At 42.4% G+C, this 22,880-nt stretch overlaps 1 protein-coding gene across 1 annotated transcript in view; it reads right to left on the reverse strand.

The window, feature by feature from the left end:
* Positions 1 to 18,087, reverse strand: part of RGS7BP (regulator of G protein signaling 7 binding protein) — a gene marked incomplete at both ends in the record, with an annotated part of 42,533 nt that extends 24,446 nt beyond the window's left edge. The window contains 2 exons of the mRNA XM_084278145.1: positions 15,029 to 15,195; positions 17,929 to 18,087. Of these exons, the coding sequence (XP_084134271.1) occupies positions 15,029 to 15,195; positions 17,929 to 18,087 (326 nt within the window). The remainder of the gene's footprint in view (positions 1 to 15,028; positions 15,196 to 17,928) is intronic.
* Between the last annotated feature and the right edge of the window lie 4,793 nt (positions 18,088 to 22,880).

A 22,880-nucleotide genomic window follows, 5' to 3' on the forward strand; every position in this document is an offset into this window, starting at 1 on the left:
TTGCAGAAATGTAGCTCTAAACCCCCTTTCCATCATTTCTTTCCTTCACCTGGCTGTCCTTTGCCTTTAGTTTACAGAAATTGTAAGACCTCTGCACAAGACAAAGATGAGCTGAACAGGGCCTTTCCAGACACGAACAGACAACTGAGAAGAGTTGGTGTCAGCTGAGATGCATGAAATCTTAGGGTGAGCGCTCAAGTCAGCCTCACTCAGCTCTAGCCTCAGCTGGACAAAAAAGATAACACAGCCTCACCACCTCAATTTATATGACAGATAAATAATACATAAACCCAAACTATGATACAGACTTTCCAGAAAAGATCTGTGCTAACCATTAAGGAAGCAGTCATGTTAGTTGTATATGCAACAATTTTTAAGCAAAAAATTTCTTATTCAGCATACTGCCTTGTCAGCATCTGCTAGTTGTTATCAAATTAATTTCTCTGATAAACCAGTAATGAGAGCACAGACAGGTATGTGGCAGCCAACAGGCAGGAGCCAAATATAATTCCATACTGCCTCTTATAACTTAGCAGCAGACTTATGTTGCTTATGGATTGCCTCTTTGATTTTAGTTAAGCTTCTAAGTTGTTTAAAGTGTCCCTTAATCGCTTACTAATAAATTACTTAAAAACTCTATATTTCAAAAATCTGCAAAACTTAGATGGTAGTAAATCATACATCCACTCCTGTGTAGTTCCTTTGGTTAAGAGTAGGAAAGATAAAGTTTGAAATCTTTCAAAACAAGTATCTTATGTGGGATGATCTAGGATTTTTTTTTTTTTCAGATCTGTGTGGACATAGCATCAGACTTCCCAGAAAGTCTTGAAAATGAATGAAATGCTTTGGGTGTTTGGTTCTTTAGGATGTAGGTCACAACAAACTCCTAACATATGGGATTTAGAAGGGACTGTGCTGCAGGCAAGTGATGCCATCTGCTGTTGACCATCCACAGGACACTAAACCAGATGACTGCCTTGATCTGTGATACATTTCTTTTGCATTTTTTTTTCAGTCTCTAGTACCTACATTGAATATAAATTACAATATATATACTTTTTTTTTTACAAAGCGTGCTTCATAAAGCATTTGTGTGATCTGGATACCTGTTTTCTCAACTTAGATTTTTGGTTTTCTGTATTTCAAAATGAGAGAAACAGAGCAGATGTGAAGAGATGGTAACATGAGAAGCAGTAAGAATCAAGGTATTTGCATTTCCTCAAAAATATGACAAAACACTTTTAAGGACTACTGAAACCAAAGGAAAATATTCTGTAAGCTTCACTAGGATTTGGATAAGAGCTATACTTCATTAACTATTAACTGAACAGATCCAGATATTTTCCTAAACTTTCCCCCCCTTCTCTAGACAGATGATGTGACTGCCCCAATTCTGAACTAGAAGGAAAACAGCCCTCCAAACAGATCATTATTAATTTGGCTCAGAATAGGGTAGTACTTGGGATTCTGGATGTATCAAATAATAGGAGTGTTTTGAATAGATCATTCTTACACCTTGGAGTGTTTTTTAGATTTTTAAAAAAACAAATACCAAAAATTCAATTTTAAAGTATTCCAAGAGAAAAAGAAATGGTGGAATAAAGTCAGTAGAAGTATCTTTCATAGCCCCACCAGATATTTCACAGATCAAATCCGTATGAGTAGTTAAAAATCACAGCTGACAGACTGTGAGAAAACTTGTATGTGTCAAAAAAAAAAAAAAGAGAGAAAAAAGAAATAGATTAGCTTCCTGAAATGTTTAAATTGGTATATGAAGAAAGAAATTTTTAAAACCATCTGTTGCTAAAATGTGGTCAGGAAGTAGTATTTTAGCATAAAGAACTTTGCAATTTTTTTCACTTTGAATATTTGAATCCTACTCTAGTCTCTACTTTACTTCTGTTAGGATTTTTTTTTCTCTGAAATGTCTGTTTCTGCTTGGGAAGCAAGGATGACTCCACAAAGTCTTCTTTGAACATCCAGCATCTTGTATTAGCAGCTGCACATACTACTCGTTTCCATGTATTATGTGATGTAAAATGAATAGCAAAGCTGTACACACACTACTTTGTGTAGGTCTGCAGCTAAATCAAATGAAGACTTTGCAGTGCCTGCAACTTTGGGGCCTGGGTGCTTTTTGACCTGTATGATGGGGATGCTTCCCCAGCACAGGGCCTCACATTGCCAAGGGCTATGGCTGCAGTTGTCACACTATCCCAAAGTACCGATCTCTGTTTTGTTAGTGTTGGTTTCTTTCTTGGAAGGGGCTGTGAATGCGTATGGGGTGGATGGCTCTGCTTCACTACAATAACAGCTCCAGAACTCAGGGAAATAATTAGAGGCTGCTGTATAAACAAGGCACTTTTGAATATTTTGCCACTCAGCCGTTTGTCATGCTGCTGACTTTACCAGCAGTATATCTGCACTGATCTGTTTTACCATGATAGACAGACATACACAGTGACAGCTTCTCTTTGCTCACCCAATAAATGAAAACTTGTTTTCTTCTGTAATGGGAAAGCACTCTCTTCAACAAATTTGAGCACATAATTTAATGGAATATGACAGTATTTGAATTCTTATGCCAGATTCCTATGCTGACAGGAAATGTTCATGCAGAAAATAGTCACATGAAAGATAAGAATAGCAAGGTAAGAAATGGAATATGAAACAGAAGAGGAAGAGCTATTGTGAATAATTGTTAATCTACAAATAACTTCCTGTTATTATTTTTAAAGTCTAAATATACATCTGCAAATGTATTCAGCAGAACGAAGTAGTATTCAATAATAGCCAGCACTTCAGTATGTCTTTAAATTTAAAACATGAATTTAAACCTAATTTAATAGATAGTACTGGAAGGGTTCCTGATTAAAGAATGCTTAATTTAATGCTTTGTTCTGATGAGACCTCAATGCCCAGATAATGGTTTCAAATAATGAATTGTTATGAAACAGAACTAATAAAAGCAATTAGAACAATTAGAACAGGTTTTACACACCTTGTAGTAAAATTAGATTTGGTTGGAATTTGCCCTGTGTAAGCCTGACAGATCTGAGAACTCCCTTGCATGGAGAGTGATCTTGCAACTTACTGATGGTGCTGTTGAGAGCAGTTATCCTTTGCTTGGTACTCAACATCTAACGAAAGCAAACATTCATGCACCAAAGTTCATGGTAAGTATGAAGTGTTTCCTTAGATGACTGAGCAGGAAGCCTAGCACCTGAAGGGGCATTACAGGACACGGGTCCTGTGAAGGACATGCATTTGATTGCATGGTCCTGTCCAGTTGACTTAGCAACTGCACTGGCTGATTTCAGTGAGGGAAAGAGAATCAATTTTTTTTTTTCTAGTTAGAGAAAAGTGTTTTTCAGAACTACTGAGAATTAGTAGAAATATTTCTGCTAACAGGAAAATTTCACTCCAAAATGTAAAAGTAGAGTTAAAAAATCAGAAGAAGAAACCTCAGAAGAAGTGGAATTCTAAGAACCCTGTATACATGGAATTCTAAGAACCCAGTGTAAGTGGAATTATAAGAGCCCATGTTGAAGTCTTTTTCTAATACCCAACTCAGGAGGATTACAAGGGTGTCATGAGGTTATGCAAGGAGAAAATCAGAAGAGGCAAAGCCCAACTATAACTTAATCTGGGTACTGAAGTAAAAGACAATTAAACCTGTTTCTGTAAATACTTTAGTGACAAAAGAAGGGCTAAGAAAAATCTCCATCTTTATTGGATGCGGGGTGCTGGGGCGGGGGGGCAATATAGTGACAAAAGATGAATGAAAGGCTGAGGTACTTACTGCCTTCTTTGCCTCAGTCTTCAGTAGCAACATCAATTGTTCCCAGGTATCAGCCCCCTGAGCTGGAAGACAGGGATGAAGTGCAGATCTACAGTCCAAGGGGAAATGGTTAGTGACCTGCTTCACCACTTAGACACACACAAGCCTATGAGGCGAGATGAGATCCACCCAAGGGTACTGAGGCAGCTGGCAGAAGTGCTCATCAAGTTACTTTCCATCATGTATCAGCAGTCCTGGGTAACTGGGGAGGTCCCCGTTGACTGGAACTTAGCAAATGTGTCACCCATCTATAAGAAGGGCTGGAAGGAGGATCTGGACAACTATGAGCCTGTCAGTCTGACCTCGATGCCAGGGAGGGCTATGGAGCAGATCGTCTGAGTGTCATGACTGCTGCAACTACAGGACAGCCAGGTCATCAGTCCCAGACAGCATTATTTATGAAAGGCAGGTCCTGCTTGACAAACCTGATGTCCTGCTATGACTGGGTCATCTTTGTGGATGAGGGAAAGGCTATGGATGCTGTCTACCTGGACTTTCAGTAAAGACTCTGACACCCTTTCCCACAGCACACTCCTTGGAGAACCTGCTTGCTCACGGCTTGGATGGGCATACTCTTTGCTGGGTAAAAAACCAGGATGCATGGCCAGGCCCAAAAAGTTGTGATGAATGGAGTTACATCCAGTTAGCAGCTGATCACAACTGGTCTTCCCCAGGGCTCAGTACTGGAGTCAGTTCTCTTACAGTGGATTAAATGCATCCTCATTTTGCAGACAACACCATGTTGGCCAGGAGTGTTTATCTGCTGGAGGGTAGGAAGGGTCTGCAGAGGGATCTGGACAGGTTGGATGGATGGGCTGAGGCCAATTGTATGAGGTTCAACAAGGCGCAGTGCCGGGTCCTGTGACTGGGTCACAAGAACCCCATGCAATGCTACAGGCTTAGTGAAGTGTGGCAGGAAAGCTGCACTGTGGAAAAGGACCTGGCTCAACAGCCATCTGAACGTGAGCCATCAGTGTGCCCAGGTGGCAAGAAGGCCAGCAGCATCCTGGCTTGTATCAGAAATGGTGTGGCCAGCAGGACTAGGGAAGTCATCGTCCCCCTGGACTCAGCACTGGGGAGGCTGTGCCTTGAGTCCTGTGTTCAGTTTTGGGCCCCTCACTGCTAGAAAGACATTGACAGTGCATCCAGAGATGCATCAACCCATCTGTTGAAGGGTCTAAAGCACAACTCTTAAGAGGGGAAGCTGAGGGAACTGGGACTGTTTAGCCTGGAGTAAAGGAGGCTTAGGGGAGACCTTATCTGTTCATCAGCGAAAGGATGATGTGTCCAGGTCTGTTCTCCCAAGTAGCATGCAATAGGACAAGAGGAAATGGAATTCCAACAAATTGACATTTAATATCAAATATTAAAGGAAAAATTTAGGAATAGAATATGATTAAAATGTAATAGTCACATGCTTTATTTAGTAAACACTATAGCAATAATAAAAATATAATATTTGAGTACTATGCCTTTTCATGAAATGCTGAAATATGAAGTAAAAGCATTAAACAATATACACAGTATTTTTCAAAGAGATGGCAAGTACTGCTACATATATTAGTGATTCACCTAAAACATCAGTCAGAGCTTAAATGAAAATTTTTCAGGTCTTTTCCGAAAACAACAAAATTTAAATATTCAGAATATTAATTATTTTTGTTAATCATGTTTACTGCAGGAATATCACAGATCTAAAGGTAAGTAGATGCCAGGGGCCTTGCTGCAAGTGCATTCAGGTCTCTGACCTGAGAAGTTTCCAAATAGTTAATGTAACAGCAGCAAATTTGATCTTAATTTCATTACTACTTGGAGAAGGGCTGCAAGGGAAAAAAAAGGCACAAAACAGAAACACTGAAGAAAAAGGTATGACAAGGGAGAGGAAGAGATGAGAAAATTTGGGGTGAAGCAAAGGTAAGAGCAACCTTCAAAAAAACCCTCAATCCTTAAGTTTTGCAGGCTTTTCAAAATCCCCATTTCCTGCCTGTATAGATGTACCTAACATCTGGATCCTCTGACTGATTACTCCCTAAGAAAATTGCCTTCATAGAAGACATCTGAAAAGCTTTTTTTGTCCAGTAGGGATAGCAGGTAGTCTGAAGGAAGGATAAAATGGGGCAAGAGAAGGGCATGAAGTTAGGGAATGCTTCCAGAAACATTGAATTGTCTGAACAAGGTCAGCTCTGATGCTGCAGCATTTCTAAAGGAACCCTGGCAATGTTATTCAGTCCCCAGATCTCTTTAGCTACATGTTTTCCCTCACTTCAATTTGTGATGTAAAAGGTTTGTACAGCTTAAAACAGGAGTGTGGCTGGAATAGTCCACTATTCCCAAGTTAGATTTAGAGAATCAAACCCTGTGGAACTGCTGCTCATGCATAACAGAGAATAGCATTCCAGTGAAGGACTTAAAATAGAGCAACACCTTATTTTTTGTACCCTCTTCCAGGCTGGAGTTTTGGAGCTGGAATGGGGTGTTGAATGCAGAAGGCATGTCAAAATGGAAGCCAAACAACCCTAAGTCTAGAGCCTACTCCAACCCTAGACCGTGTGCCTGTCTAGAAGAATTTACAGTTCACCAGGCTGAAGATATAGAATGCACACGCCACCTTCTTTTAAAACACAGCTGAAGGTGAGTCAACTTAAATTTCTAAACCACTTGTACCTACATCCAAAAGAAATGCCCTGATTACAGTCAGAGGAAAGCAGGAGCTAAAGGTTGGGTGTACATCATCTTTGTCAGTCACTTCCTTGGCTCTTCACACATTCACACCACTTTCCAGAGCAGCACTGCCACTGCCGAGACAACTCAAGGGTACGTGCTGGGTAAGCCAGACAGGTAAACCTGCCTCTTGTGAAAGGTCTTCTAACAGAGGAGAAACTGTGTCCCAGCCCAGCAGCCACAGATTCTGCCCCATGTTGAAGGAATCATCACAATAGCCATATTCTCTCTAGCAGGCATAGAGGAATGTAATTTTTCCTTCATGACATGACTTTAAACTGTGACGTAATGGCAGGGAAGGAAGATCTACATCACCATCATCTGACCCAGCAGGCAGAATATTGTGACTGCTGATGAGGTTTACTAAGCTCTTCCACTTTGTCAAAACAAAGTTAAGCAGTGTTACTGCAGATGTGGAACTTCCGCATTTTTCAGAATTGCTGGTTTGGACATAGTGAAGTAAATGCTGAATTAAATTTTAGGTAAGTTTGCCCTTTACTATGTCTGCCTTCCAGTTATGAAAGACAGATCTATAAAGGGAGATATTAATACCTTGTATCTTCAAGTCCCAACTGTCTACTACAGCACAGTTCGAAAGACAAAGGTACAAAAGAAAAGTGAGTCTGTAGAGGTTAGCTATTTTGAGAACTCTAGCTTTAGTAAGTAACCTTGTTTTCTCCTCCATTATTTGCTTTCTGAATTCACCTATTAGAACTTGAGGTATCTGATTTAAATGATTTTTCTACTTGCAACTTAAATTGAGTAAACAGATTTTACTCTCAACAACAGAACCTGCTATAATTCAGTTCCACATAAAGTGGTCTTAGATTTTAAGTGTCTTTTTCCATCATTTTAGATGCACATGGCTTTTATCATTGAATCACAGAATATCCTGAGTTGAAAGGGACCCACAAGGATCATCAAGCCCAACTCGTGGCTCCACACAGGACCAGCCAAGTCAGAGCATGTGACTCAGTGCACTGTCCAGACGCTTGTTGACCTCAGTCAAGCTTGGTGCTGTGACCACTTCCCCTGGGAAGCCTGTTGCAGTGCCCAACCACCCTCTCAGTAAAGAACCTCTTCCTAATATCCAACCTAAACCTCCCCTGTCTCACCTCCCTTGGGTTCTACCTCTGGTCACCAAAGAGAGGAGATCAGCGCCTGTCCATTTGCTCCCCCTCGTCAGTAAGTCATAGACTGTGACGAGTTCTTCCATCAGACTCCTTTTCTTCAGGCTGTACAAACCAAGGGACTTCAGCCTCTCCTCTTAAGACTTCCCCTCCAGACCCCTCACCATCCTCCTTTGGACACATCCTCTGGACATTCTCCAATATTTCTGTGTCCCTCTTGTACTGGGACACCCAAAACAGCACAGAGTACTCAAGGTAAGGCCGCACCAGCACAGTGTACAGCAGGACAATCACCTCCCTGGACCGGCTGGCCATGCCATGCTTGATGCACCCCAGGACACGGCTGGCCGTTCTGACTGCCTGGGCACACTGCTGGCTCACGGGTAACTTGCTGTTGACCAAGACCCCCCAGTCCCTCTCAGCATGGTTGGCCTCCAGTGTTTGATTCTCCAGCTTGTACGTGTAGCCAGGGTTGCCCCTTCACAGGTGCAAGGTCCAGCACTTGCCCTTGTCAAACTTCGTGCTGTTGTTGATTGATCAGCTCTCTAATTTACCTAGACCTCTATAATTAGAAGTTTATTTTTGCAGAGGAACCTAGTGAGACCAGTGTATGTGCGTCTTACCCTCTTGAGATACTGCACTATCATGTGCTAATTTGTCCATAAAGAGAATGTTTACAATATTCATATCTGAGCTTCCCAAAACATCCTTAGTTAGACCATATTCCATTAGTCAAAAATGGGATTTGAGTCACTGAAACTGGTGCAATCACTGGAATAGTCTGTGATACTAAGTATGGAGTCACTTCATGACTGAGAAATCAGTTAAGATATTCCTAACAAAGCAGAACAAACACAGTCAGAATTTTTCCCTAGAATTTGATATGCTCAAAATCACAAGAAAATTGTAAACATTTAAGAAAGTTACAGTAAATGTTTATGGAAGCTGAATATAAAGGTTATGGGGAAATGAGATTTTATATGTAAGCGTTGTCAGAAATGAACTTGCTGCAGAACCTGAAAGCTCTTCTTTGGAGAGAGACAAAGATCTCCCTGACTTTTCTCATTTTGTACATTCCTGGTTAAGTCATCAGGACAACTGGCTGAGTAAGGTACTTTTCAGTACTTGTAAGAACTGTGGGATCTGGCCTGCCAGATTGCAGCAAGTTACTGAAATTATTTTAGTATACACCTGTGAGTGCAAAATGGAAATTTTTATATTTCTAACATTTTTCAGAAGGGGAGAATCTCATCATTTTGTACTTAAGAGGATTTTTAAGGCTTTACTGTTTTAAATATTTGCCATATTATGGTAAAAGAACACCCACCATATGAATTCAGGGAGCATTATCACATTTAACAGTATTGATTCTTGCAGTGCATATTGACTGCTTGCTGTGTTTTCTTACATGTCCTCACATTATTTTTAATATTTCATTATACTCTCACTGGCCCACATTCTAGTTTCCATGGTGTGACCTCTGTGAAACACTTAACCACATTCTCTAACTTTCATCTGGCGGTTGAAACAATGCTGACTGTAGCTGAGGTAGGATACATGGGCAGTGCCTGTAATTCAGAGCTCTAGGGATCAACATTAATATAACTCTCCCCACCTCAGACATAGTTAGATGAGTACAATGGCAGTGATTGTAAAGACATCTCGGGAGGGCAGAGATGTCCATACATGCTGCTTGACTGGTATCTAGCTTGGTCAGAGTTCTAGTTTGTTGCTGGCATTACCTTGCTTTTGATTCATGATTTTAAAAATTCTTCCTTGTCAAGCTAAGTGCTGCTATGTTTTGTTTCTGCTCAGCTATAACGCCTACCAGCAGTGCTTTATTTAACATCTTAAGTTAAACAGTTTGGTCTCTATTATGCCTGTCTTAATGCAGTTTTCATTAAGTTATAAGCCTGAAGTCTCCTTTCCTTTTAATTTGTACAATACTTTATGGCAGTCTTTTTTTTGTCTGCTTGCGTGCTTTAGAAAGCAGATAATAATTTTAAAGTGTCATAATTCAGGGAAAACTCAGACATTTCAAAAAAACTTTGTCCACAATTGGGTGCCAATAAAACATTTTAACAGAAGCTTATGAGCTGATCTAATATTAATTAGGTTGGAGAAATTACCTTCTATTTCTTGTTAAATCTACTGTAGATTGCAAAGGAAAACAAAAGTAGACATTAACTAAAACTACATACTTAGAGCAATACTATGGTAGCATTTTTGTGCACTGAATAATGATGGAAATGCCATCAAGATGAGATTTTTAGGACTACTTCCTTAACTTTTCTTGGACTCAGAGGAAGTTACATGAACAACTGTTTTATAAAAGTAACAGATGCACCTCAGTACCAAGTAGGGAAAGTTTATCTTCAAATTTTCCAAATCAGGAGATTTAAAGTGATTTCTGTGACAAGCTGGGAGGGACATCCAACATAACCTTGTCCAACTCTTCTCCTCAAAGCAGTGTCAGTGAGAGCAGGTTGCTAAGGATGGAGACTCCACAACCTCTTGGGGCATAGGTTCCAAAATCATAGAATCACAGAATCATAGCGGTTGGAAGGGACCTCGAGAGATCATCGGGTCCAACCCCCCCTGCCAAAGCAGCTCCCTAGCTCATATCGCACAGATGGGTGTCCAGATGGGTCTTGAATCTCTCCAGAGAAGGAGACTCCACCACCTCCCTGGGCAGCCTGTCCCAGGGCTCTGTCACCCTCACTGGGAAAAAGTTCTTCTGCTTGTTGGTGCGGAACTTCCTGTGCTCCAACTTGCAGCCATTGCCCCTTGTCCTGTCTCCACAGACCACTGAAAAGGGGCTGGACATTCCCCCCTGCATCCCATATTTAAGATATTTATAAACATTCATAAGATCCCCCCTTAGTCTTCTTTTCTCTAGGCTGAACAGTCCCAGCTCACTCAGCCTTTCCTCACAGGGGAGATGCTCCAGGCCCTTAATCATCTTTGTAGCCCTCCTCTGGACTCTCTCCAGGAGATCCCTGTTTTTTCTATACCAGGGAGCCCAGAACTGGACACAATACTCCAGGTGGGGCCTGACCAGGGCAGAGTACAGGGGGATAATCACCGCATTTGACCTGCTGGCCACACTCCTTCTGATACATCCCAGGATCCCACTGGCTCTCTTAACCAACCTTGCAGTAAGAAAGAGGTTTTAAAAATGTTTAAATCTATTTTCTGTATTTCAATTTGTGCCTGCTGTCCTGTCACTGGATACCACCGAGTATGGTGGTATGTCTGTGTCTTCTTTACGCTATCCTATCCCCTTCCAAGCCTTCTCTTCTCCAAACTAAACAATCCCAGGTCTATCCCTGGGATCCTCTTGTATGTCAGATGTTGCATGCTCTAAATCATCTTCATGTCCATTGACTAGACTTGCTCCAGTATGTCCCTTTCTCTTTTCTACTTGGGAGTCCAGAATTGGAGCCCAGAATTGAAAGTGCTCCAGATACGGCCTCAACAGCCCTGAGTGGAAAGGAAGGACCAACTCTCTCAGCTTGCTAGTAACACTTCCTAATGTAGCACAGGAGGCTGTTGTCCCTCTTTGCCACAAGGGTACACTGCTGGTTTACATTCGACTTGGCGTTTGCCAGATCCCTCTAGGTCCTTTCTTGCAAAGTTGCTTTCCATGTAGTCATCTGGTGTATGAGTTTATTCATCCTTGCATTCATGACTTTGCAACACTAGTCCGAAAAAAAGAAAAGAACCAATTCCAAAGCTGTGTTCATTTCCATGTACTCCTGAGCTCCTCATACAATTCCCTTTTATTTAAAAGGGAAAAAAAATGGCAGTGTCAACATATATATCAGACTGTTACAGAGACACTGCCAGTTCAGGTTTCAGTGTGCCAAATGCCCTTAGAAGTAATTGTATTATGTAAGCATATCAAGTGCTTTAGAATATGAAGGGGACATTGGCAGAAGTGTGTACATAGTTGTGCAGACCTGTATCTTAAAATACAGTTATGAGTTATCTTTCCATTTACAACCCAGACTTGGTGGATTTCACCTACAAAGCTGGCTCTGTATTTGATAACTTCTAAAATACCACCAGTTTTTTATGGTGATTCTTCCAAACACAGATCTGTAAATATTGTTACAAGTGTTTTTTCCTTTCTTTTCCTTTGGAAAAAAACCCAAAACATGCTGACTCATTTTCTTGTTGCTTTACTTTCTCTGTTTTTGGCCATGACACCTGGCATTGCAAGCGTGTGCTATGTAATTAATTTGAGAAATTTAATTTCTGATATATTGATAAAGGAAAAAAATGCAATGAAAGGACCAACCCTTAATCACTTTTCTCAGAAAAAAGTTCATTAAAAATCACTACGAATTTTTAGTAAGTGTGCTGTGCAGAAATTGACATGAAGTCCTCAGAAAACCAACACTGAAAGGAGTTCAACTTGTATTCCTAAAAGATTGTCACACAGAATTGGAATATTTAAATTTTACTTATTCTATTTCTAATCTATTGCCTGAAAACCATTGCAGTGTTGGCATACTCATGCATGCATCTACTCTTTGATAAAATGTCACCTATTTTTACAAGAAAAATACATGAGAGAGCAAGTTAAGAACAGGATGTGGTAACTGTGAAGCACTATTAAGTTAGGAGATTGAATTTGAAGTTTCCTTTCTCAATATTTTATTTAAATTGACCTATAATGTATTTAAACACACCACAGTTTAAAGATGTCATTATTCATCATCAGCATTTTCTGAGTAGACCTTCATATTTAGAGAAATCCTGCTCTGATGTCTGACATTCCAGAACTGATAGGCCCATGATGAAAGTTTTTTTCTTCTGCATGACTTCTATCCTGTTCAGTTCCTAATGAATTATCTCCATTTCAGCATTTCTTTCCCATCCCACAGTTCCCAAGGTTTCTCCCAGATCTGCCTTTCTTAGTGCTAGTGGATCTGTTCCTGTTTCTTTCCTTCCAACTCTTTGCACCTTCCCTAATTTTGTTGAATAGGTGCTTTAGGAAAGGGAAGTAGGTGCCTCTTCTAGCTTCCTGAGCCAGAAGTGTGTCTAAGAGTCTCAGATGCTGATGTATTCAAACAGGAAGCATAAAGTGAAGCTGTCTACTAATTTTCCAAGGAAGACATAAGCACAAACAAGATTAATAAACTTAATGTTGTCCTAGACAGTGATGTCAACTTCGTGAAGGAAACTCAGTGCCCTGCAACAGCTCAGGTCACTGAAGAGACTAACTGAACATTACTGATGACCTTAACTAATAGAATGTTGGTATGTAATGAAATTTTATAGTCTAGTAATGTAATTAGGTAATTGCTATTATTCTCTCTGAGTGGGAAAGCAACAGGCTTTCTTTAACAAGCTTTGGAAGACAGGATTGGTTGTGTTACCCAGAAGTTCATTCGCGGAGTGCAGTGATGTGCATTTTGAACAAAAGCAGTGAAGTAAATGAGCCTTTGTGCCATCTGCTGATTACCAGTGGTTTCTGAGCAATACACTATCCTCCTGACTATTTAAAACTGAGGATGATTTAACACATTCTTGTCTCTAAATATTTTTCTTCCTGATACTTTTTCTTTCCTACTAAATGAGGTTGCCATTCTATATCCTATGCCATATCCACTAAATTGCTCATCCTGCTGAATTAAAGACAAAACCTCTGCAACTCTCTATTACTCCTCTCGTTCTGTTTCTTTTCTACGCTGAATCCTTGCTGGACCTTCATCTTACATCTTTCCTCACAGACACACCAAACAAGCTAAGCTGGCTCATATGGCTTTCCTCAGCTGTAGGAGGGTGAGGATCTGAAGCACATCTTGTAAAATGTCTGTCAAACCAAACAAGTAATTTTCAGAGGGTTTCTAACACCTAGCAGTTGTTATGGATATCACATTATTATCACAGTTATTTAAAACAGTTTTAGATTAGCTAAATGTCAATCTCGCAGCAACTGCACAACCTTCAGGACATCTTTGTGTATATGACAGACTCCCAACTGTGAAATGATTACTTAAAAATACTCCATATCTATAAATCAGCATGTATTGATGGGTTTCTTTATGGGGGGGGTGGGGGATGGTGTGTGTGGTGGAATCCAAATAATGTTTTGTTATTCAGATGTATTATTTTGCTTTGTATTAGTCTCTCTTTTGAGTCTGAAAATATGCAAAATCCATTTCACTACTGTTCACTTCCACATATTCAGTGCTACAGTGTTCAGTTAGCATGTACTGGTTAAGAAAAAGTATCTTTTTGGGGTTTGTTTGTTTGGTTTTAAATTCTCATAGAAAAACTTAAAAGCCAATACTAGTTCAAGGAACAAATCAGAGCTTGTAGTGTCAACTTAAATCACAGCTGAAAATGTTGACAGTTCTGCTAAAATGACCAAACAGGTGTTTTCTTCTGCTCAGGCTCTTAAACCTATGACAGATTTCTCATTCGCATTGCAGTGATGAAAGAACTTCAACAGGGATTATGCAGAGCTACAAAGCAAGAAAGCTTTCTTCCAGTGGCACACAATGGTTGATGTTGGATAAGGCAGGTGCAGAAAGTTCTGACAAAGTGTGGTCAGAAACATGAGCCAGGAGGTAGATGTGTTAATATAAATGGCCCAGTTACCGTGCTGGGAAGAGCCCACAAAAAATTAGACTTTGTGTAAGCAGCATGAATTGATGTTTTGTAAGATACAGCTATTTGTCCTGTTTTACCTTGTACTGAGGCATAGTCTGAAGTATGTGATGATGCATTCTGTCACCATGGATAGGAATGTATGTAATGTAATACACTAAATCCATCAAAGACTAAATTAATATGCTGGCAAAGCTTCAATCCTCATCGCAACACAAACAAGGATTTTAAAACTTGCAGAATATAAACACGAGTTTTCACAGTAATATTTTTATTCCCCACCCTGATGCAATTTTCACCGGATTTTTTTTCCTGATTTTTTTAAGTCTCTGTGTGAGCTGCGCTAATTGTAGCTGTTTGGTTAGGTAAACCAAAGGATTAGCCAGAAGACTGTTGCTGTTTCACCCTTGAAAGGCAAGACTTCTCCCTTCATCTTTTTAGGTTGTTCAGTGATACCGAGTAAAATCCTGTTCATCTTACATAAAAGCATCCAGTGAAATCAATACAATACCATCTTGGTAAGGGGAGCAGGATTTGACCCAAAATTTCACTACCACAAGGACATGAATACTCTGTAGAATTTGCGGTCACACACCTCTATGCCTAAAACAGAAAAACAAGTTAATGCTTTTGCGGAAAGTTTCCATAATGTAGCACCAAGCAAAGATGTGCATATGAGTACAGCTTTAATTAAACATAAGTAGACTCCTACCCAGAAATTGCTGCTAGTTTTTGATGAGCCTGATGGGCCATCTCACATCCTCGGGTTCGAGTTTTGTGCATTTCCGCATGCAGAGATGGACAGGTGACTGAGACATCCCCGATGGAAATGACCAGCTCCCGATACAGAGCCACCTGGGTATTGAACTCCTGGACAAGCTGAGAAACAAAGAGGATTTACTTACATGAGATGTTCAACTACACTGGTAAAAACAATCAAGGTTTCAAAAAACATGCCAAATCTAGGGCTTGTTCTTGCTCCCAGTTTCATGGCAATGCTTGGATCAAGTGCCAAAGATTTTGTAAATGACTAGGGCCTCCGTGGCAGCTGCCTCTTCTGTGTGCTATAAATGTTCATTTGCAGTAAAGTAGTGTTTCTGCTTTTTATCTCTGAAAGTGTTTGAGTTATTAGTCTTAAATATTAAGCAGACAAAAAACCAGCTGTTTTACTAGTAGCATGAGGTTATTTTTTGCTATCATAAAAGACAAAAATATCTCCAGAAATGATTGCCTGTGCTCCTCCTGCTTCCTGATTAACAGCACATTTAGGGATTGGAATGTAGCATTTGCTTTTACACTGGCGATTTTGCTAATTTATTTTCTAATGATTTCTGTTCTGTCACTGGCCTCTAACCCAGATTTCATACTTAAAATTGACTGAAGTTATTGGCTGAGAAGATGTACCAGATATGCACTTTCCAGTTGGGATTCTAGAAAGCATTTTTTCCAAAGGGGGGGGGGGGGAGGGCAGTGAAGATAAAGGAGTAAATAAACACTTAAGCCTTTACAGAAATCTAATATCCAGCAGATACGCACTGTACATGCAATTGGATAGATGGGTAGCTTTTACAGTGATGGAAAGATCACTAGTTCCACTGATTACATACGTGGGATTGTATTTTAGGGAAACCAAGCATTTGCTGTCTTCTGAAAGAAAGCACATCAGACCATTTGCTGCACATGGTAGCGGGGGTGGAAGGCAGGGAGCAACAGAACAGAATATTTATTTATCTGTGTTTTGCTAATTTGACCTCAATTTCCAAACTACATAAAAACAGACAAGAGTAACTGCTCATAATTCTGCAGCCATCATTACCAAGAGTTCGACATACCCCAACATAAAGGCATACTAAATACCTGGATTTTATCAGATCTACCAAATTTTAAAGTCAAACCCTCAAATTCTTATACTCAGAAAATAAAGGAGTCACTTTTCCTGCAGTATTACATCCTGACTTCTCATGCATCTTACTGTAATTACTCTCTACAGCTGAGAACTAGTATCGGAACCCATTTTTTGGCCATGCTTTCTTAAATTTTGTTGTGAGAGTAGCAAATAGGTTTCTCTGCCTGTGGAGCAGCAAAACAATCCCAGTGAGTTCCAGTACATCTGCACCCTCCCACCCTCAAGCCCCAAACAAAACCAAAAGCACACACCAAACAAAGCCCCAGGCACAATATTTGCTAAACCTGCCTTCAACTCTTTCATTCCGTGGCTTAGGAGAATGCATGAAAGCAATGGAGAGAGAGAAAAAAATAACTGTATTACGTTGTGTCATAGCATAGTTATTCTGCATTAAGAAAGAAAAAGTGTTTCATCCTGCAAGTGGTAACTGGTTGCGCCAGACAGATTTTTCTAGTTCTCACCTGACATCCTCTGTCTAAACAGAGGACACATTCAGCCACCTCAGCATTGCCAAGGAGAACAAAACCACACTGATGTTGCAGCATCAAGACAGAGAACAAGAAAAAAAATCCACTGGTCCTGAATCTCACTGCATCTTGACAACCCATCTGTAAATCGCATTTTATCTCTAATCGGTGAATTCCACAAAGCTAGCACTTCTGTTTATCTAACCACATTATGCTGTCGTCAGTGGGAAAAAAGGCAGGACCCAGTAGGATCCACTTGTTGGGTATATTTATAGAGATACTGTGGCAGCTTTTGTTCCTTGGTGAGCTGGGAGTTGCTCCCGGTTTTGAAGTATCAAAGTGGATATCTGCCAGCACAATTTGCAGGATTAGGGGGAAAAAGCCTGCCAGGACGCAGCAGAACAGAAGTGGCAGGTACATTTCCAATGCTACTGGATAGAGCTTTAGCATGATCCAGAATTTTTCAAGTAAAGTAGCTGCAACTTTGTTTTCCATTTCTGCCCTTGGTTAGAGGAGCAAAGCTAGGGCCTGATGTCCAGGGGACTTGTAGCTCAAGGAGCCAGACAAGGGGGTATGTGCTGCCGTGTTGGAGGAAAGTGTCAGGATATAAGCATTTTGAACTTGGATGGGGAAAAAAGCCGTACCATAATGTGGTAGTCCAAAAATAACACGGATGCAGGTGCTTGATCTGAGGTTTTAGAATTGCAACCAGCTGCTCCGGAGAGACTGCAAACAGGTACCGCGTATGTCAACGGCAGAATTTCAGGGCCTCGAATTCTGAGTCCTGTTAGATCGCAGGGCAAGAGTGTGGCTGCGGCACAAGACAAGCAGCGGAGAGTGCGGTGGTTCGGGGGAAGGCAACTATTTACCTACCAAGGCTTCAGTGAGTGCAAGTCTGGGGACAGATTTGGCCGGATCCGGCAAAAAAAAAAGGCACTCCAGCTGCTTGGCAGCGCCGCTAAAGCGGCGTGTGCTGAGGCTCCGGTGCCTCAGCTGCCCTGACTGTCCCGCAGCACCCAGCCGGCTCCCCACGGGTCTCGCCTTCCCTCCCCTCGCCCGCGTTTGAACCGCTACGAGTTAGGCTACAGGGCAGCACCCCCGACGGGGACTGCAGTTTTAAAAATAGTGCAACTGCACGTGATGGGAATAGGCAAGCTGGCGGGAGGAGCGGCACCGCCGCCAGCCACGGGAACACTGGGAGAAGAGAAAAATTAAGGCAAGCCCATCCGTGGTACCCACCGTCTTGCAGTCATCCAGGGCTCTCTGGGTCTGGTAGGCGTTCTCGGAGCCGCTGCCCCGGCGGTCACTGTCGCGGCCGTGCGGCGAGGTCTTGCTGCCCTGGAAGATGGAGGCGGCGGAGCGGGGGCGCTTCCTGCGCCCGCTCGGTGCAGAGCTCATGCACACGCATCCGCCGCGCGGAGCCGCCCGCCGCGCGGGGCCCCGCGGGCGCGGGCAGCGCCTTTCCCCGCCGCCGCCGCCGCCCCGAGGAGGGGTGCCGGCCCCGCGCCGCTCGTCGCCTCGGCCCGGCCGGGACCCCGCCGCTCACGGTAGCGAGAGCGGCTGCTGTGGGTGATAGCCTGGAGCCTGCGGGAGAGCCCGGGGAGCGCCCTGCAGCATCGTCTCCGCTACCGCGGGGAGAGGCGGAGGGGCTGGTGCCTTCCCTCCTTCAGAAGCATGTCAGTCCCTGCGGAACCGCCCCGCCGGTGGCATGCTCTGCCGTCCTCCTTCCCGCAGCCGGTGGGGGGGCGAGCGCGGCCGTGCCCGGCGGAGAAGGGCTCCCATCCAGCGGGCGCCGAAACCTGTCGAAGCCCCCGCGGGGAGCCCGCCCCGCCGCGCCACTACGCGCTACCCCGCGGCGCGTCTCGGCGGAGCGCTCGCCGGGTGCCGCTCGGAGGGGCCACTGGGGTGGCGGGGCCCGGCGGGCTAAAACCGTCAACAGTGCGCCGCCCCCACAGGGCGGGAGAGCGAGTGGCGGCCGCCCCCCCCTCCCCCCAGCCCCGGTCTCACCGCCCCCGCCCCCCCACCCCGCCTGCCAGCGGCGCCGCCGCCTCGTTCGGCCGCCCGCCGCGGGAGGCGGGTCAGCGCCGGGGCGAAGCGCCCCCCGGTGCGTGCCCGGCGAGGGCAGCACCTTCCCTTCGGCGGGCCGCGGCCTCGGCGGCAGCCGGCCCCGGGCCGCCGGGGCGTTAGCACATCGCCCGGCCGGCTTGTGCCGAAGTTGGAAGTGATCTGCACGAAGCTGACTTGGGCAGTATTTTCCTGCAGAACAAAGGCTTGGTTCGCCGCTCGGGTTTTTCTCTCGCTAAAACCTGTCGTATTTTGGGGGCTCTCAGAAAAAAAACGTTTGGAGGGTGCGATGCAGGGTACAGCGTAGGTTGGTATTTGCTCATCCTCGAAAAGATTGGACGATAATCGATTGGAGGGTGTATTTCCTCCAGGCTGTGGTACGACAGTGCATGTGCTGATGTGCCCCAGGCTGATGGTTACAGTTCCCTCCAGCCTTGGCCACCTGCCCTTCCAACGCTGCCAGCATCAGGGCTGTGCCCACACACTCTGCAGCTGCATTCCCCGGGGCCCCTGGGGCAAGCTGTGTCCTGGGCCATCCTCAGCTCCGGGCTGGTCCAGTTCCTCTCTGCAGCTGTGGCTCTTCAGCTCACTTCTGGTGTAATCTTATTTTGTTAGGACGTTAAGTGGGTTTTTCTGGTGTTTTGATAATGCTCGTTGTGCCAAAGGTGCGCCAAACCCATCATGCACAGAAAGCCAGTCTTGCAAAGGAGCTTGAACATGGCAGCAATGGCACTTTGGCATGTTGAGGGTCTCTTTTCAGGTTGTGCTGACCATTACCATCACACCCTGGCACCTACTCGAGTCTGGACACTGACTGCTGTTCTACTTTGAAACGCCTGTTAGGCATTTCTGTTGTTTCCCCAGAAACAGAAGCTACTGGACGAGTGTTAGTGTTGCTGGGTTTGCCACGCTTGCAAGCACTGTCATCACTTTTAGGTATAATGATGACCTTGTAATTATAATGTTACTGTTGTAAACAAACTACTACATCTCCAGCATCCAGAGTAGCACAAACTTGCAATTTGCCAGGGCTATTTTAAGGATACCACTTTTTTTTCTTTTTTTTTTTTTTTTATCTTGGTAGTAAACTTAATTGTATTACTCATAGGAAATAAGTACTTGAATTTGGCCAGTAACTTTGAGCCAGAACATTGTATTGCTTCCACATACAGGCAAACCATTACCTGATGACAAGGGAAACAGTTTAAAAATGAGCAAAGAGCAAAATAAACACATCTTTTCCTCACATCTGTGTAGAACAAAACATATATATTTGTAAAGGGAAATTAAAACATAGTGTTATGCCACACTGATGCTAGTGTTTTAATCGTTACTCATTTTAGTCCTATGTTCTAGTCTCATTTCAGTCTATTTCAGGTCCTATCACGAGAATATTACTATTGTAATTAGCAATAATGCAGTAATACTAATACTAAATCAAATAATAACATTAAATCTACCAAAAAGTGTGGCATGTTTGCTTGTACATGGCTGAAGTTCTCATCCCTTGATATTAATGCCAGAAGTCCCAGAACTTAGTTCCTGGTGATATATCTGCCCTGTATAAAGCTGAGTCACAGCTGAGTTTTGCCTTCAGCCAATATCTGGAAAGAGTTTTGAAGTCCCAAATAACTTGCAGTGTGTTCACTCCTGATTCTTTGTATCTTGAGTACGTCCACGTTTGGAATCTGTCAATTCTGTAATTCATAAGACCACATGTTTTCATAATTCTTCCAGCTGACCTCTGAAGTCATCATGGCACATGAGGAAATGGATGGCACCCCAGGATGATATCGAAGAGGCAGGAGTAACAGAGAACAAGGCAGTTTGGGATGCGTAAGAAACAATGATTTTTATAGGTATCCTGGTTCTTGTGCTGGGGAAGGAAGCACCCAGCTAAGCCACAAAATGCTGTCACAGGACGGGATGTGAGAACAGTAAGATGCAGTTTGAAAAGACCTATCACTAGGAAACCAAATTCCGTCTTGAGGAGTCAGAGCTATTATATCTTGCAATGTTCTCCTAAAAAGAGAAAGGCATTCTTTCCTCTCACCTGAACTAGTTCCTATCACAAATAGACTTATTCTAGCTCTGTCTCCTGATGTTTAATGCATTGCAGCAAGCAGGGGCTTGTTGCTCCCTCCCACAGCATCCTGTCAAGACCATGGGTAGGTGACCTTGAAATAAGTTCAGAGAGTACTTGGCCTCTTAGCCAAATTCTTCAGCAGCTCCACAGTTCAAAATGAAATAACAATTATTCTGTAGACTTTGCTATACCTATATGGTAATTCTAAAAAATGTACTGGGATGAACTTCTTACTTGGGAGTCTCTCTTGTTACGTTTTATTGTAATTTCTGCCTAATCCATCTATTTCTTTGGTCATTGGCTTCTGGTAATATTTCCCAAGGGTGAGTAGAATGTAATGGACTAGATAAGTTATGAAAGAGACACTGATTAGCTGAGAAATGTGAGAGATGCCTTTGGACACACAAAAAAAAAGCCCAACCAAAAACCAAAGGAACAGAGAAGGCAAAAAGGCCATTTCTGTAGAAAGAGATACAGAGGGAGAAGATGAAGCCAAGAAACAGGAGAAATGGGTACTGGAGAAATGAAGAAAATAAAGTAATTCTGTGTGATGTCCCTAGGACAGAAAAATAAAATGTAAGTTCTAAAGTTAGATTGAAAAAGGGAACTGAAGAATAAGAGTAGAGACTTTTTCACATGTCATTATAATCTTTTTTTTTTACAGAAAGCAAACTGACTGTCTTTCTAAGTAAATGTGGTACATTTTAAACAGAAAATGAATTTATTCCCTGAAAATGCAGGGTCAGATCAGTGTCTCCAGGTTAAGTACTTAATTTTGGTACCAGTCTTCCCATGGAGTAAAACTGTTTAACCCCTACAAAAAGCAATGTAATAAGGTGTTCGAGAATCAAAGCTTCAGTGGCCATTTCTTCTTTGTTAATAATTTCCTATAGGCTGGGGAAAGGAGTGCCACAGGAGGCATTATTCTGGCCTGATTCTACAAGTAAGTGTTTTAGGTACCCAAGGTGTTAGCCTTCCTCACTTCAGAGGAGCTCCAGTGATGGCAGCTCCCTGTACCCCCTCTCCTCAGCTTGTGATCAGTGCAGGGCTTACAAAGTCAAAAAATTTTGTAGCAAAGATGGCACATTAGTATATTTTTAATGTCTGTTAGAGTAAACCCAAGGTATAGAAAAATATTGCATGTAGTCTCTTTAGAAGACAATACAGTATTTTTCTTCTCCTTTTTTTTTTTTAATATGTTGAAAAACAATTTGCATAGATACCCCTCAAAACAAACAAACAGAAATTTTTAGCCACAGTTCAACAGAGACCAGCAATGTATGTTAGATGAGATTCTGGAGAAAGTAGGAGCGTTCTTCTAAATTCTGTTGTGTCAGTCTCCACAGTTTTTAAGTTTACTTAGTCAGCTGATGTCCACACAGTGTATTATCCCTGGAGATGCTGAGGGAGAGGCTTATTTTGCTTGCAGTCACTGGAAGTTTTAAAGGAGTGCAGTCATTAGTGAGTCCGCCTGTAGCTGTCAGCCCAATATAGGCATGTTGCTTCTGGTTATGAAGGCATGAAACAACGTGCTTAAGGTAGCAGAAATGTCAAAATGGCTTAGTCTGCTTTCCTACCTTCCCCATAAGTGTTGGAAAAGATGGTGTGTGACACTTAAGTCATGCCCTGAGTATGCCAGAGATTATCACAGGGAGAATTTTGCAGTTTAAGAACTATTGTATTACTTAGATCAGAGAATGAAAGCAATTCTAAATCAGATAATCCAGAATATACGTTCCCGCCTTCCCTATTTCTTTTACAACATGTATTTACATATGGAATTCGATCATGAATTTATATGGAAATAACCACAGGAGCCCTCATGTAGCAAGACAACTGTTTCAAATTCAGACAGATTTGCCCAACACAATATAGGATTCAATGACAAGGGGATCTAAGAAAATGGAGCATACAACCAGATTTTATTTTTTGCTTTCACCTCTGTGAGTATAATTTTTAAAAGATTATTTCATTGTTAACCTAATGCTAATGCCATCAGCACTTCTGTTATTATAAGAAAAAAAAACCACCACAAATGCGT

Source organism: Gallinula chloropus (assembly GCF_964237585.1).
Source record: "Gallinula chloropus genome assembly, chromosome: Z".
Taxonomy (NCBI): domain Eukaryota; kingdom Metazoa; phylum Chordata; class Aves; order Gruiformes; family Rallidae; genus Gallinula; species Gallinula chloropus.